Raw genomic sequence first — 16,122 nt, 5'->3', positions numbered from 1 at the left:
TGAAACCGATTAAAAATATGGGCAGCTGCTCTCAATTGTGCTCTAGTACGTACATTGATCCTGGTTCCACATTAGGGCCGCGAACAAAGAAAGGAACACGAATATCAAAGTCATATGGCATTGATTTCCCTTTGACCAGTCCAAACTGTCCTATGTGATAGCCATGATCCGATGTGTAGATGAGGTAAGTGTTTTCCACTTCACCAGTGTCCACCAGCATATTATACAACTGCAAAAAAAACCCAAACATTAATAGTAGAAGAAGATCTGTGACCCCAGTAATTTAGGGGCCCACTCACAATATACTGTATATACACAATATAAATGTCACAATATAAGACTAATTAATACAGATAATTACTACATGGCAGTTCAGAGCATAAGAATTTAGTAATCCATCAGCTTATATTGTGACAGGCCAGCCTCATTTTCAGCAACCCCAAGGCTTTGCTTCTCAACAGCTGCCCAGAGCCCACTGAGCATATGAGTGTCGCAGACACAAGATGGGGAGCTCCTGTGACAAATTTGAAGTCCTGGAGCATTGCAGCTATTAAGATGCAGAATCTTTGAGCTGGTGCAGTATGTTCAGTATATAAACAATGACATTTTTAAGTATATTCCTTTTTAAGGTTTAGTTCTCCTTTAAATTGATGGTTGCTAGAGTCTAATTTTCCCTAGCAACCAGGCAGTGTTTGAATGAGAGACTGGAATATGAATAAGATAGGGCATCAATAGAAAACTGAACTTAAAAGTATACTGTCCCTTATGTATTTTTTTCTCGTAAAGTAAAAACACGGTGATAAACATTACTAGGGAAAGTAATGCAAGCTCTAGTAAGGCTGCACAAAGTAAATAGGAAAGAATGCTTGTCTGAGCCAAAGCAAAAGCAAAAAAAAGTCACAAAGAACCAGTGACATGGATAAGCCTAGGTTCAATTATTGCTGATGCTTCCATTGTCAGTTTTTGTACAGTTCTTATACAGTGCAGAAATTCATTGTGGCAGGACAAATCTGTGTACAGTATGCTGCATAATTAGTTATAATAATTAGTATATAATAACTAGTTCTGTATAACACCAATATACTAAGACTTTATACTAAAACATTGCTAGAAACAAATTATAGATGTCTAATTAGGGGCTGAACAATTAGTAGAGATTAGGGTTATAGTGGATTATAACAGTGAACTGCAGAAAGCAAAATATGTAACTGAAGTAAAACAAATTCTAAAATATTTATAAAACAAATCCCATATAATACAGTCTCACTATTTTGCTAGAAATACAGCACCTAGGTTCTTTTAAAAACATTCTGTCTGTTCTAGAAATACCTAGTCAGGCATCCATAAAATATACCAGCCACATAGGCATGGGGGAAACATATTCCTCTTATTTTAAGAAAAGAACACAATTACACATAATACCAAAATAACCTACTGCTTTTTGTTATGATCAATTGACATTATACGTTTGATATATTTTACCTTTTCCATAGAGTCATCAACTGATAAGAGAGTCTGTAGCCTCTTTCTATGAAGCACATTGGTAAACTCCATGTGTATGGGAAGCATGGCGCCTGTATACTGCATGATCCAGTGTTTGTCCATATTGGGTGCATAGTTATAGCTCGGAGTTCTGAAGGAAATACAGAAATATATATCAGACAAATGAAACAAAATTTGTAGTATTAACTATTACCCTAGCGCCACCTCTCTAATCTAACCAATACTGTGTTCTTTTCATTTAGCTATCATTAGACTGGGACCTCTGGGACCTCTACAACTCAAAAGGAAGAGCAGTCATCAAGGATTAACTAGTTTAAGGGCCCCCGACATTGCAGGGGTTTTAAAAAATAATATTTAATTATTATAGTATTAAGTATTAAACATTGTTTTATTTAATACTGTTCATTATGGTCCAGGAGCCCCTGAGTTTTTGGTTTTTTTTGTTTATGACAGCCCTGGAAGCTAGCAACCCTTTGAACAGATTACAAGTGTAACCTTAAGGCTAGCGTCACAGGTGGCCTTCTGCCCTGAATTTTTTTTTCTATCAAACCTACATCTCAAACTCCAGGCCCCACCAGCAGCCACTGTCACAGGATTCAGAATCACCTAGAATGCTTCACTTCAGGTCTTATTACCAAATTCCACGTTATTGATTCCTTCATTATTTTATTTTTTTAAGCTCCGAAGTATTAGTATAATTTTATAATTCGCAGCCCAGCCTTGTATTAGGCCAGTTATGTGAATACTTCAGGATTGAGTAATACTTATGCAAAAGCTTTCAGTGTCTAGGAAAAGCACTTGTAAATCCCAAGATATAATTACTGACCCTTTTTCAAGTTACAAAGAACTCAACCGGCCTTGATCAGTGCAGGCACACAGACCCAACTGGGCACAATTCAGATGGTATTAGTCTATGACGTCAATTCATGTTAACGTAGCCAGGCTTAGAATCAGCTGGAATTTATGCATTAATATAGTTGCAAATAAAAATCAGTTGTGAATTGCAGTCAAAATAATCCAGAGATGTGCCATATGCAGAATATTTTTCAGGAATCTATTGAATTTCTGCAAATCCTTGATCCTCTCATTAGACAATGGGAATAATTTTACTGTAGTTATAAAGATACTTAATAGCTCTTTCCTTCCAAGAGTTAAAGCTAAGTGAATGCAGGACAGTATTTGGCTGGCACTGTTCCATGGACTGGCATTTCTTGCTAAGGCATAGTTCTATGTACAAGAGCTATTAGATGATGTGTAGGGTTTTGCCCACCATAGCATCACATGTAGAACAGCAGCAGTCAAAATACCCTTTTCCATATGCAGCCACTTATGGCCACCCTGTACCATATCCTTAATTATATCTACATTAAATCATATGTGTCATTTAGTGGCCCAAACAAAAATCCTACTAATCTACTAGATGGTATTAAAAAGCGAAGGGAAGGACTCAAGATATAAACATATAAAGTAAAAAGCCTACTATATTAAAGATGCTATTAATCTTAAAGGAATATATTCTGGAAAAGTACAGTTTTAATTTCTGCCAAAATATTCACTTGGATTATTTTTTTTGTTCCCTTATTTCCTGTCTGTGGACCTTTCAGACTAATTCTAATGCATGCAGAGATGATCCACAGTTCTGGAAAGGAAGGTGTAATTAAAAACCTAAAAGTTGACTCATCTATTTTGAAAACGCAACAGATGGCTTGGATCAGGTGTAATACAGGCTGATGGGACAATATGAAATGCTACAAAGGCATTTGCTTTGGTAATTAAGGAGGAAACTTTAACAGTAAAAGTAAAGGAAAAATGAAGTTCACTAAATATGAAAATCACAATCGCACAAAATAAGCATACATATGCTTATATTGTTTTGGACCAGTGTCTTTTTTCAGCAGCATCACCAGCTGTGAGATATACAATTTGTGATTTCTATCTAAATGCCAGTACATAAAAAAATCTCATTTATACACATTCATTTTGACAGCGGATGGCGATATATTTCTTACTGCTGATTAATCCAATTGTTAAAATCCTATTAGTACAGTGTTATATAGTTTGTGGTTTATTAGTGCAATGATTTAGCCAAGGCTGATCTTACATTTAGAGCCCGTAAGTTGGTAACGTAAAAAAATATATCAAATAAAATCTATACTATATATAATTATACAATATTATTATATTATATATTAAGTATACTCCTGTACACCACAAGTTCAATGAAGGGGTTTGTGCTGACTACTGTTTAATGAAGGTTTATCCTTGGTAAATAACTTGGTTTTCTAGCATTAAATGGTACATAATCTGAAGCTGAAAGCACTGACTGCCTTGGTTCTTGCCAGCAACTGTTGGAGGAGAAGGTAATTAATCAAATGACTAGTCTACAGATAAGCCCTCTGTATAATGAGCTGCTCCTTATCTAAAAGCCTGACACAGGGTGCAGATGGAAGTTGGGAGGGATATGGTTATGCTCTTATGCTACTTATCTCTATTTAAAAAAAAAACAAAAAAAACACTATCCTGATTACAGGGGGAGAGTGGGAAGTAGTGATGGTGAAAAGACTATGATTTATAATAAAAAAAATTACAAAATATGGATTTTTTAAATTCAAAGAATAGACAATATACATGAATTTAAATAAACACATATATCCCGGCACACAGGGTAGGGGAAAACCAGTCTTTCCAAGTAGTACTCACATGTGTTGCGAAGCATTTGGAAAAAACTCTGAAAACTGCGGAGCGGAATCTTCTGGTCCATGAGGAGCTGCATGACTAATAACCATCATTATGGGACGGTGAGGGTACAGTTTCTTTGATAATTTAAAGTAGCTAATACTGTCATTGGTAATCAAGTCTGTGAAGTAGTCCTGTAAAATGGGAAATAAAAAATAATATTAGAGCTTGTTCTGCAGTTCAATTTATTTTACAGACACATGTGACGCCCTTATTCCATTCTGTTGCATTTAAACAGAAGGTGCAGAGCCTTTTACATGTGGCTAAACATTACATTAAACTTTAGGTGGGAAAAGGGAAAAAAATGCAGAGTGAGGCAAAACTAAAGCTCCTATCAGCCACAACAAAGGATGTGTGCCACCCTGATACAAGTTTCCTGGCAACACCTTTAAATGGGCCAAACCAAACCCATGATATCCTGCCGAACTGAAGCATTTGATTAACACGTAGCAAACTTTATTTTTCTAATCAAAAGCAACACTTTATCATAACAATAATGTTCAGATAGGAAGCACCTGCCCAAATATACAACGTCATATAGGTGTGTATGGTCCTAAGATAAGCACACCACTTGCTCCAGTGACCCTAACAAGTAAAGCACTCATTATCTATTTAAGAGAAAATAAAGAGAATTCCTGTTTAATGAATACAATAGTTTTCCTTTAATAGGAACAATAACATGAAAAAGCCCACAGGAATATTTAAATTATCTGAAGTGCAGTAGCACATTATAAGGCTTCAATCAGATGCGGAGAGGATAATCCATTATCGTAAAGAGACTCAGACTGTTCCACTGCAATAATGAATGTTCAATAATCTAAGCAATAAATGCACCAGACGGCGTTCTATTCCTTTCGTTTTGGAATCCTGTCCCAATGGCAAATGTATGCAGCTGCACCAAAATGTGAAATACAGGGGATTAGAGTAATGTAGTTATACAGGTTTTCTATCTTAGATTTGTAGGATTAAATAGGTGGGGATAATTGGATTTTTAACCTTTATGCTGCCAGTGGGGCTCGCAAAGGCTTTAGCAGTGTGCGCAGTAAAGTATATGTCATTATAAACAGTTATTTCCGTTTGTACAGCTGCTGACCCTGAAAAGAGCCAGCTTCCGACTACACTGGTCTAACACATAGTCAAGATGGCTCACGGAAATTGTGGGGCTCAGGGAAATTGAGGAAATGGAACCTAAGCAGGAGATGGAAGATGAATTTTTAAATTAAACCACCTGCCAGTGTAGTTATCCTGCAGACTTCATGGGGAAAATGCTGAGGACATTCTCAGAGGCTCAAGCACTTTCCAGGCGCAGCCAATCACGTGCTAGGTATTCAAGGCTGCACAGCTGCTAAACAGGGCCCCGAGGGGCTTCGCTGCACTGACACAAGTGAACCAGGTGTAACCTTCCTCCTTTAACCAGATCATGTAATTGCCACTGTTACAGTTCAGACCAGCGTAAGGCTCCTGAGATGGATCTGTACAGCAAAATGAATGGTCCCACAGTGATTCTAAAGGGCACCACAACAAGAAATCATTTCATTTGTTCAGAAGAGCTACTAACCTATTGGTTTTCTGTTCTATTTTGATGACAAGTTTTAAAGCCTTGATGTTTAAATTGCGGACCTGAAGCTGGAATTCCAGTAATCCAATATGCTTCTACAGTTGAGGATGGTTGTTGTAGTTCATCATGACCCAGTGTGACATGACCTTGTTTAGTGGCAAATACCATCTATGCATCTAATGAGCTATTTTGTGCAATATGTGCTTTGAGCCCATCAGCTATTTTAGTAGGTGCAAAGGAACTTTAACCTATATTTTTGCCTGTAGTCTCTCCAAAGTTATTGAAAAGGGGGCCCTGGAAGCACAAGGCTTAGGGATCCCATCTGAGTTGAGAAATACATAAATCAAGTAACCTGCAGGAAGAATACATAAATCATGCTTAACCAACATTTCCCACCAGCCAGATAGTCCCAGGATCCTAACATTTCCATGAATAATATAAGGAAGATAAATAGACCCAAAAATATGAAAAAAAAATGCTGAATTGTTCCCAGTAGGGATAAATACCTAAGCACCATAAAGTTTTATAGTATTTCACTTTATAAGCAATAATCTGGCTATACATGTCCAAATCTGATAGGTTATTTAAAGTTTGAACACATTTCTGGGGGGGTTTTGGGTCCTGTTTTATGTGTTATTACAGTTTTACTGAAAAAGGTGAATTGCCCTTTAAGCTGCAAGTCTCAGTTCCCCTAAGGCTAATGTCAGACCAGGCATATGATGTATATTTTCAGCAAGCTGAAAACCGCTTGACAAAAATACCGCCATAAGCCTCCTACCTGTGCCTACACCCGAATAAATGGAATACGCTCATTGCAGGCACATGTAGCCGAAATACTCATAAAAACGCAAGACTTTGCATTCAGATCAGTTCCTGCTCCGGTGGGGTCCTCACATGCACTATAGCCAGTTTAATTAGGAGCCAAATAACCTGCTTGTATCAAAAGAAAATACAACCTGTGTGCCACAAAGTGTAAAACTCAGTGAAGGGGCTCAATCAAACAATGGTATAGGTTTCGCCAGATCCACTTCAATAAGTACCATGAAAAAATAAAAAAATCGACTAGAGAGCCAAATGCGTACTGTGTTGTTAATTGGTTTAGAGATGCATAGCACTACATGTTTCGGACCCCTCTGGGGTCATTCCTCTGGTGAAGTACTGCACAGTACGAAACAGGTCCGAAACATGTAATGCTATGCATCTCTAAACCAATAAACAACACAGAACGCATTTGGCTCTCCAGTGGATTTTTTTTTTTTTTTACATGGTAACCTGCCTGTATGTTTTTGAAATGTGTGTGTGGGGGGGGGGGGAACTCATGCAGACATAGGTAGAAAATACGAACTCCTAAGAGACTGTGTCCTGGCTGGAGTTGAACCTAAAATTCCCAGAGCCGCAAGGCAACAATGGTAACCACTGTGTCTTGAAATGTATACTTAGCTAAATACAAGGACAATAAAATAAGACGCTTTAGTTGCACTTTAATATGCAGCTGGTTCAAAGGAATCCGTCGCAGAAAGCGTGGGCTTATGCTGCTGAAAGATACTCCTTAGCAGCACTGCAGTTACATCAGCCCAGAGCTTTTGTTGATAGCTCAGGATTTACAGGAATTCATGTAATAAACTAGAGCCTACATCATCTTAAATATCTGGTATTAATTATCTTCTTTTTGGTTTACCAATAAGTAGCAGAATCACTACACAGGCTGGAAGGCTGCTCTGGATATAAATGAATATAAGAGTTTTCTTACTTGTCAAGTACAGCACAAGAGAATTTTCAGACACAAAATTCTAATTACTTTCTGCCCTGCTGAATATTTAATTAAGCAAAATGACTGTACTGTAATTAATTCCCAGCAAACCTTTTATTCTGTATGCTGTAGTATTAAATTTGAGGGGAATTAAGTATTAAAGATTAGGACTTTCTGATTGAAATGCTTGAGGCAATATAGGAAAGGGTGACTTGTTTCTACTGACAAAACAGTAGCACTAATCTACTAACATGCTGGCTACTATCAGCAGCCAATTAGTAGCCATCTTTAATCAGTTTTCTTTAGTTCCATCAGTAAAAGCAATGCCCTTATTGGCTGCCATACTTACACTGCACAGGTACAAAATCTAGCAAAGATTATATTGTATGACAACCTCCAATCATTTGGCTACTCCCCTTATAAACATGTCACTATAAGGTTAGGGTGAGTATAAAATATGACGGCAGTGGATCAAAGTTAGGTTTGGGCTGAATTTTTTCCATCACACTCATGACTACCTGTTAACACTGAACTGGGGAGCTGGGGGCTTCAGTTCCATAACAACTGGAGGGCTACAGGCTAGACTGATGTATTTAATATTCTAGAGCAATGTCCCAAGCCTTTGTACGTTGCTGGGGCCTCCTCTTGTGTAAACCAGGCCTGGTTAAATGGCGTAAGTGGAAAATCTGTGTCAGTGGCAAGTCATTTTGTGAGCAGCCCTCATCCCACTGGGAAAGGCCTGTGGATTACAGCGCTTAGAAGTTCTATGAAATAGCAGTGTTGTGGGCAGGTCACTTTGGCTTACATTGCCCTGCTTTGTTGTGAGTGAAGTCTAGTCTTCAAAAGATTCCCAAAACATTGCTATTTCTCACATATCTATTCCAATTGTACTGTCTTGAGACCCAACAGAATTACTTTTTCCATAGCATAATAAGAATCAGTATGAAGTTAGGCTTGTTTGTGTTTTATAGATGGAAATACATGGTAACATCATTTATCGGAACATTAAGGTCCTGTGAATCACTTCTGTTGCCAGACTCGACTTTCCATATTTCAGTTCCACAGAATGGATTATTTTTACTATTTCACAATGTCAAAGCATAGCCTAGGATTATCATTTGCTTCAGATGTATACTCTATATCTCATCAGTATAGGGAAAGTTTTCCCCAGCAACCAACACTGGAAGATGCTTAGTAACATTGGCACTGCTTGACGAAGTCCAGCAACGCATTGCAAACAATCAGCAGTTGCTTTTAGTATTTCATATTAAAGGGGTTTTTTACCTTTAAATTAATGTTTAGCATGATATAGAGCATGCTAGTCTAAGACAATAAGTTACTAGTCTTCATTTTTAATTTTAATTGTTTATGAATTATTTAGTGTTGTGTTCAGCAGCTCTCCAGGCAAGGGGGGAGAGTTCCGAGCGGCGGGGGGGTTGCTGGTGGGGGGGGGGAGAGGCAAGGGGGGAGCGGACCGGAGAGTGAACGAGCGAGCGGGGGGGGGATGTGGGTTACAGACAAAAGGAAGCGAGCAGACCGGAGCGGGTGGTGTGTGACAAGAGGGGGGGGGGGGGGGCGGTTGTGCAGATGAGGATGTATGTTATGGATACAGATATCTCGATACATATAAGGGCGCAGCTGCTGGGGGTGGGAGACACAGAAGGAACGCGGGGGGGGCGCAGGGAGGATGTTGGGGGGCACATGCGCAGTAGAGACAGTGAGGGAAAGGGAGAGGGCATGCCTTATTAAAGATGGTGGCGCCGTTCACTGAAACAAGTATGTAGACTATAGCAGGTGTATCTCTGTAAATCTTTCATTAGGCAAGCCAGAAATATAGCGTTTTTACACAGCAATAGTAGTACTATTTAATAGTGTGCTTAATAGATTTTGACTTTCCTTGTCCTTTAAGACTAGTAAAAGATGACTGCTGATTGGTTGTTGTGTCAGACTAGAGGATGGGGAATGCATTATCTATACTACTGCATAATACTGTATTATTATAAATATGATCTGTACCAAGGTACTGGGGATTGTCACTGGGATCAGCAACAAAAAATGTAAGATTTTAAAGACTACAATAAGCAATGTCTTAAAATCTAATTCAAACTTATATACCTTATATACAGAATTATTCAACCCCTCGCACACCTCTATGTTGAAGTGATGGATTCTGGAACTTGAAGAACCTCTGCTTTCCATGGTGGCCAGAGCACCGATTCTCAGGAAACCAGAGGGACATCAAGTCCTGGAATCCATCATATGTCCATGAGAATGGATTTGTTCTTTATTGGCTGAATGTATTATCATGACAATAAATAAATAAACATAAAAAAGCCAGTATTTAAAGTCCTAAGGTCCTGCTTATAGGGTTCCCTATAAAGCCAGCTCCCTGTACCTCATAATCCTACAACTGACCGTCTCCTAGTTAGTTTTCCTCAAATGTGTCATAGCAGAACTAACGCAGCTTTACTCTGTCTTACAAATACATGGAATTAAAGAAGTTATTTGGATTATAATAAAGCAAAAATGTAGCGCTTACCTTTTCATATTCAAATCCGTGTTTTTCCTTAAAGCCATTCCTGCACATGGTATAATTATAAAAGCGAGAGTTCTTCACAAGTCCAAGCCATTCCCGCCACCCAGGAGGGATGTAGCTTCCATTATACTCATTGAGGTATTTTCCGAAAAAAGCTGCAAAAAAAGAGACAAACCATAACTAACTAGGGCAGGGGGCTCAAACTCAATTTACCTGGGGGCCGCAGGAGGCAAAGTCAGGATGAGGCTGGGCCGCATAAGGGATTTCACAAAAAATTGGCTTTCAAGGGATAATGCAATTGTGCACACAGAACGTCTTCCCATAATAACTGTTATGATGGCATAACGTCATTTCCACAATCAGCAGCTCCCGCCCGCCGTGCCTTGCATTATCCCTTGAATCGCAATAAAAATCGCGATCCATTCATTGCTTTTGAGAAGGCGTTGGTGCGGGCCACAAAATACTGTACCGAGGGCCGCAAATGGCCCGCGGGCCGCGAGTTTGAGACCCCTGAACTAGGGTCAGTAAAGTTATGCAGGGAATTAAAGTTACCCCCTAGCTAAAAAAAAAAATGGGTAAAAAAAGTTTTAGCCGGAGGCAACTCTGATCCTGCAGCTTCAGCTAATGCCCTTTTCACCATCCTTCTCCCACTGGAACCTCTCCTGTAATTGGACAGAGAAAAGGAGGGTGGTGGTACAGAGAGGCAGCTTGCACACTTGCCTTAGGGCTCTGGCACACGGGGGAGATTAGTCGCCCGCGATAAAACTCCCTGTTCGCGGGCGACTAATCTCCCCGAGACTAATCATCCCACCGGCGAACATGTAAGTCGCCGGCGGGATGGCAGACGCGGCGGCGCGATTCTGCCGCGAGTCTTTTTCGGCGATTCCCTGAAATTGCCCCGCCGCGTCTGCCATCCCGCCGGCGACTTACATGTTCGCCGGTGGGATGGCAGGGGTAGGCAACTCGGGGAGATTAGTCGCCCGCGAACAGGGAGTTTTATCGCGGGCGACTAATCTCCCCCGTGTACCAGAGCCCTTACAAATGAATGTTAGTGATTTCACATTTTTTTGTCAGATCTATTAATCACCTGGGGGACAAAGTGTTTACAGTCAGATTCCCAGAGCTCAAATAAACAGTCCATTATAATTATCTGTGCACTGGTAATGTAATTATGACACTCAGAAGGACCGAACATGGAGTAGCTTCAGTTTCCCTGTTTAGCTCAACAAACACCATAGATTGTTCATAATTAAATCAATAGACAAGAAGTATGTTTGACACAAGTACTATCCATTGAAAACATGTTGAAAAGGGGATATATTGCTCTTTTAAACGTGTTACAAAATTGCCCAGTAAAGCCAAATAACCTGTGCCATCTTTCAAGGTAATTTAGCCACATAATCCTTGAATTTGTTCAGTTTTTACATTAAACCTCCCTGAACCACTACATGCCACATTCACTTACAGCGGCTGAGAAACCAGCTGCCTATGCACACTATAGCTACTATTCCCTGAGAATGCACATCAATTTAGTAATTAAATAGCCACGACTGCCACAGAACCCTGTTCGACGCTGGCTGTGCCTGAGGGCTTCTTCATGAGTAGGATTACTCATTCATAGAAAACAATAAAACCTGGAATTTCTTGTTCACAGAAAACAATGGAACAATATAAAATAAGATCTGTGGCACTAGTAGTTGGGTACTTGACAGTCAGTGCCTAGGATTTTATGATCTACACTAGGTAAGCATTTTCGTGTTTAATAAAAAAAATAAGGCTATTGTTTAATAAAAAAATATCTTTCCATTCTGACTTTTGCTGCCTCCAGCTTTTGTTAAACTATGCTTCTGTTAGGGAATCTGGTAACTGTAGTACGATGTCTAGAGAATGTCTAGACATCCATGGTGCTCTATATTGCAAAGGATCTGCACCCATGGGTGGGTTAGTTGATTTCTTCCTGTTCCAGACAGAGACAGGGAGCCTATAGAACAGCTTTTTACCATTAAAATGCAGCTCCTAGTGACACGCACGGTATTATGGGCTGTTGAAACTATTAAGCACAAAATAGTGATCAGTGCTAAAAATGTATATAAGTCAAGGTGAAATTATTTAATATCCTTTCCCCGAGCAATTAAATAAATAATATCCTTTAATGCATCCTCACATACTGTTTTGAACATACTCCCTCGGTAACAAATAGAAAAAAATATGTAAATGAAAGCTATGAAAACCAAACCAGTGTAATTATATTAGTGCCACAAGGTCACTCAGTTGTTGGCCTAAATCTTATAATTCCAAAGGCAATTAAATAGGAATTTCCTGATTATGTGTAGAGTTTTAATAAATATCCATGTCTTGTTTCCAAGAAACCACTGACACAAGGCAAAATACATATTTTAATGATGAATGTTGTCACTTTAAGAAAGGGTGCTCTGTGAGGCAGTTCAAAGTTCAGGAGCCCAAGCAGAGACAGAGAGGGGAGAAGGGGATTTTGGGAGTCTGGTCAGAATATTGCCTTGATTCACAGACTCAAAGATACACCCAGGGGAAAGTATTACACTGCATTAACATGACCTATTGAAAGCACAATCAAGTTGTTGCTTATGGCAGTGCCATGCTTATCACAAAGGGGATTCTACCCAAAAAGTATGTTTTGCATAATGAAAGAAAATTTAATTCAAGGCAACTTTGTAATATACATGAATGAGGAGAACAGTGCATGTATAAGTGTAATTGCAGTTGAAATTATAAGCAACATTTTAGTATGTGTTCCTAAACATTTTCAGTGGTTTAAAGTACTTTTAAGTGCAATTGCAGATGAAAGCAGTATTTGGTTATTCTCTTTCTGTCCAGCCAGCTGATTAGCAGACCTGACTCCTGTTAGGGCTCTGGCACACGGGGAGATTAGTCGCCCGCGACAAATCTCCTGTGTCTCGGGCGACTAATCTCCCCGAATTGCCATCCCACCGGCGACAATGTAAGTCGGCGGTGGGATGGCACACGCTGCGCAGGCGATTTAGGCAAATCGCCGAAGTTGCCTCGCGAGGCCGAAATCGCGCCGCCACGTGTGCCATCCCACCAGCGACTTACATTGTCGCCGGTGGGATGGCAATTCGGGGAGATTAGTCGCCCGAGACACAGGAGATTTGTCGCGGACGACTAATCTCCCCGTGTTCCAGAGCCCTTACACGTTTCATAGACCTAGAGAAAAAATGGGATAACCAAACACTGCTTTCCCGTTTGATGTAAAAAGAATCTTAGCACAATAAATCAACATTGTTTACATGATAATGGGAATTATTTAATGTTAGGGGCATACACATAAAGTGTTGGTGTTAACACATATTTCATAGCTTACAGAACACTAGAGGGAAGATTTATTTAAAGGGTGAAATTAAACCTCACCCAAACAAAAATTCACCCACTTTTTATTTATTACTATGGGTTTTTTAGAAGCGTATTTATCAGTGAGTGAAAGTTAGAGTTCATTATTCGATAAATACACATCTAAGAATCCCACAGGAATGAAAAGAAAGTGGACGAATTTTAATCTGATTTCACATTTTGATATATCTGCCTCTAAGTAGCTTCAATCAGTTCCAGTTTATAGGTCTTGGTGCAATGCAGCACTTCTGTGATCCTTGACTATCCCTGCCCCCACTTCAGCACAGGGTAAGACTGGATAACCGGAAGATACCAATAACATATAGCAGTAAAAATTGTATCCTGTGGCACACTTTTGAGCACATACTGGGCAAGTCTTCTTTACAGAACATTCTCTTCCTTTGCATGGGTTGTCTGGATAGCCACATAGTTTCTGCACTGTAGCTAGGCAAATATAACAGAATAAGTGGGACCACATCTTATTTGAATTGCACAGAGTGAGTTAAGTTGCTGATACTATAGACAGAACACAAACATAGTTTTGATGAATCATTAACAGCATGCAATTTGGCACATTTTTTAAGCTCGGCTCTCTATGGGAGAAAAATGAAAGTCATTGTTTTAGAATGGGCACATAAAATGTTTGGCTCAGCTGTATCCCAGTATCTTCAGTCAAGTCAATATTTAAAGCTGCATATTTGGATAATACACATGGGGGGCTAGATGACATACTTTTTGCCTTTCAAGGTGCATTTTTTTCTAGACAGCAACTCAGTGTCCAGATTTGTTTTTATACATGAGCCAGTACTACCATATTATTTGTGTATATACTCCACAGAATAACTTTTTTTGGCTTCTATAAAATGTGATTGAGAAGTCTACACACAATGTTTCTTCAGAGGCAAGAAATGTGGCAGCTCCATTGCATATGTATAAACACATATATGCATAAAAGGAATTATTTGTGCACATGATAAGCTATGCCCATTCTAGTTGTTTTGGGGGGAAATTGGATTTCTTTCATTCAAAAAGAAGGCCAATTTCTCTTTAACATATTCCCCCTTTCCATCATAACTACAATTGACAGTGGAAACCTACATTACCAGTGCTAATTATCATTAAGTATAACTTAATTAAAAGAAAAGCACCATCATCTGTGTGGTGTAAAATAAAAGAATGATATATCAAATAAGAGACGACAATCAGCTCTGTTCCTTCTAGTAGTATAATAGCAATTTTCTTTTTTATCACTGCTAATTCCGTCCTCATTTAACAAAAATAATCTTTCATGCAGCTGGGCGATTATGACCACAACAAATGTAACATGGTCAGAATATTCTGTAATAGGGGAACTCTGCTTTCCAAAACCAAAATTTGTTAAAAAGCCCCACACAATACATGATACAAAATACTGATGTTACATATTGTAACAACTTCTCCACAGCTTACAGACAGCATTCAGAAACTACATAACCCACAATGCATTGCACTGTGACGTTCCTTTCTTTATTGACATCACATGTGCATGGAATTGTGGGATTTGGAGGATGCAGGCTGAGGGCAGGCTAAGAACAGTTGACTACATTTACATTTTGAGTCTCAAAGTAGCCAGCCATTACATTAAAAATCATAAAAAGGCTGCACATTTTTTTATTGATGTATATTACAAAGTTTCTTGAAATTATGTTTACTTTTCAAAAAGCTCAAGTGTTTGGGTGGAGTTCCCCTTTAAAATAATACCTCCCAAGAAGCGGAAACATATATTCTGTATTAAAATTATACCTTCAGTGGTACCAGTGATCAGGCAGGTGAATAAATTGTGCTGGTAAATTATGTAGATTTTCGCTTTTAATGACACTCAGTGGTTCAGAGAATGTGCTAGTGAACCGTGTCTCTTTTATTTTCAGTTCAGCACTTCTTATGGTTTGGGAGTGCCTGGAATAAATGCTTGGAATAAATTAGTCTATAGTTCCCTACCTGTCCTGTAGCCCGTGTTATTGAGATATACAGCAAATGTGCGAGGCTCATGGATGGCTTGCCAGGACGGAGAAGAGCAGTTCTCATTGTTTGTGTATATATTGTGGTTGTGAACGTATTTCCCTGTTAGCATTGAAGAGCGTGAAGGACAGCACATGGGCGTGGTCACAAAAGCATTGATGAATGAAGCTCCTCCTTCTTCCATGATCCTTCTTGTCTTGTTCATCACCTGCAACGAACCTGAAATAAATAATACGCTTTGCTAACGTACAGTTCATTTTATGCACAAATACATAATCAGAACCCCATGAGTCACACAGATAATCCAAAATTAGTTTGTGGCCTTTAGTTACATACTATAAAACATGTTCTTATCTCAATCACTCTGCTCATAAATCCAATTAAATGGGAACATTTACATATAATTTTACAATGGTTCTGAGACAATTCGCAAGTGGTCTTTTTTTTTTTTTTTTTTTACAATTATTTGGCTCTCTAGTTTGTAATTTTAAGCAGCTACCTGGTTGCTATAGTCCACTTTACCCTAGCAACCAGGCAGTGGTTTGAATGAAAGACTTAAAGACAAGCAGTAGAGGGCCTGAATAGAAATATATGTAACATACACTTTAAGTGACATCCATGTGAAAGGTGAAATTAGGCAGATAAAAATAGAGATAT

The 16,122-nt window shown here is 39.0% G+C and overlaps 1 protein-coding gene across 10 annotated transcripts in view; it reads right to left on the bottom strand.

The window, feature by feature from the left end:
• sulf1 (sulfatase 1) overlaps positions 1 to 16,122 on the bottom strand; it is an 81,560-nt gene that overhangs the window by 25,087 nt on the left and 40,351 nt on the right. For 9 of the 10 annotated variants that reach the window (XM_012964156.3, XM_012964155.3, XM_031903155.1 and 6 more), the window contains 5 exon segments: positions 15,445 to 15,684; positions 10,087 to 10,238; positions 4,204 to 4,373; positions 1,483 to 1,633; positions 54 to 229 (listed from right to left, as the gene is read on the bottom strand). In XM_012964156.3, the coding sequence (XP_012819610.1) occupies positions 54 to 229; positions 1,483 to 1,633; positions 4,204 to 4,373; positions 10,087 to 10,238; positions 15,445 to 15,684 (889 nt within the window). 10 annotated transcript variants of the gene reach the window in all.

Source organism: Xenopus tropicalis, chromosome 6, assembly GCF_000004195.4.
Source record: "Xenopus tropicalis strain Nigerian chromosome 6, UCB_Xtro_10.0, whole genome shotgun sequence".
NCBI lineage: Eukaryota > Metazoa > Chordata > Amphibia > Anura > Pipidae > Xenopus > Xenopus tropicalis.
The sequence above is the reverse complement of the archived record's forward strand: the minus strand, read 5'-3'. Positions and strand labels throughout refer to the sequence as shown.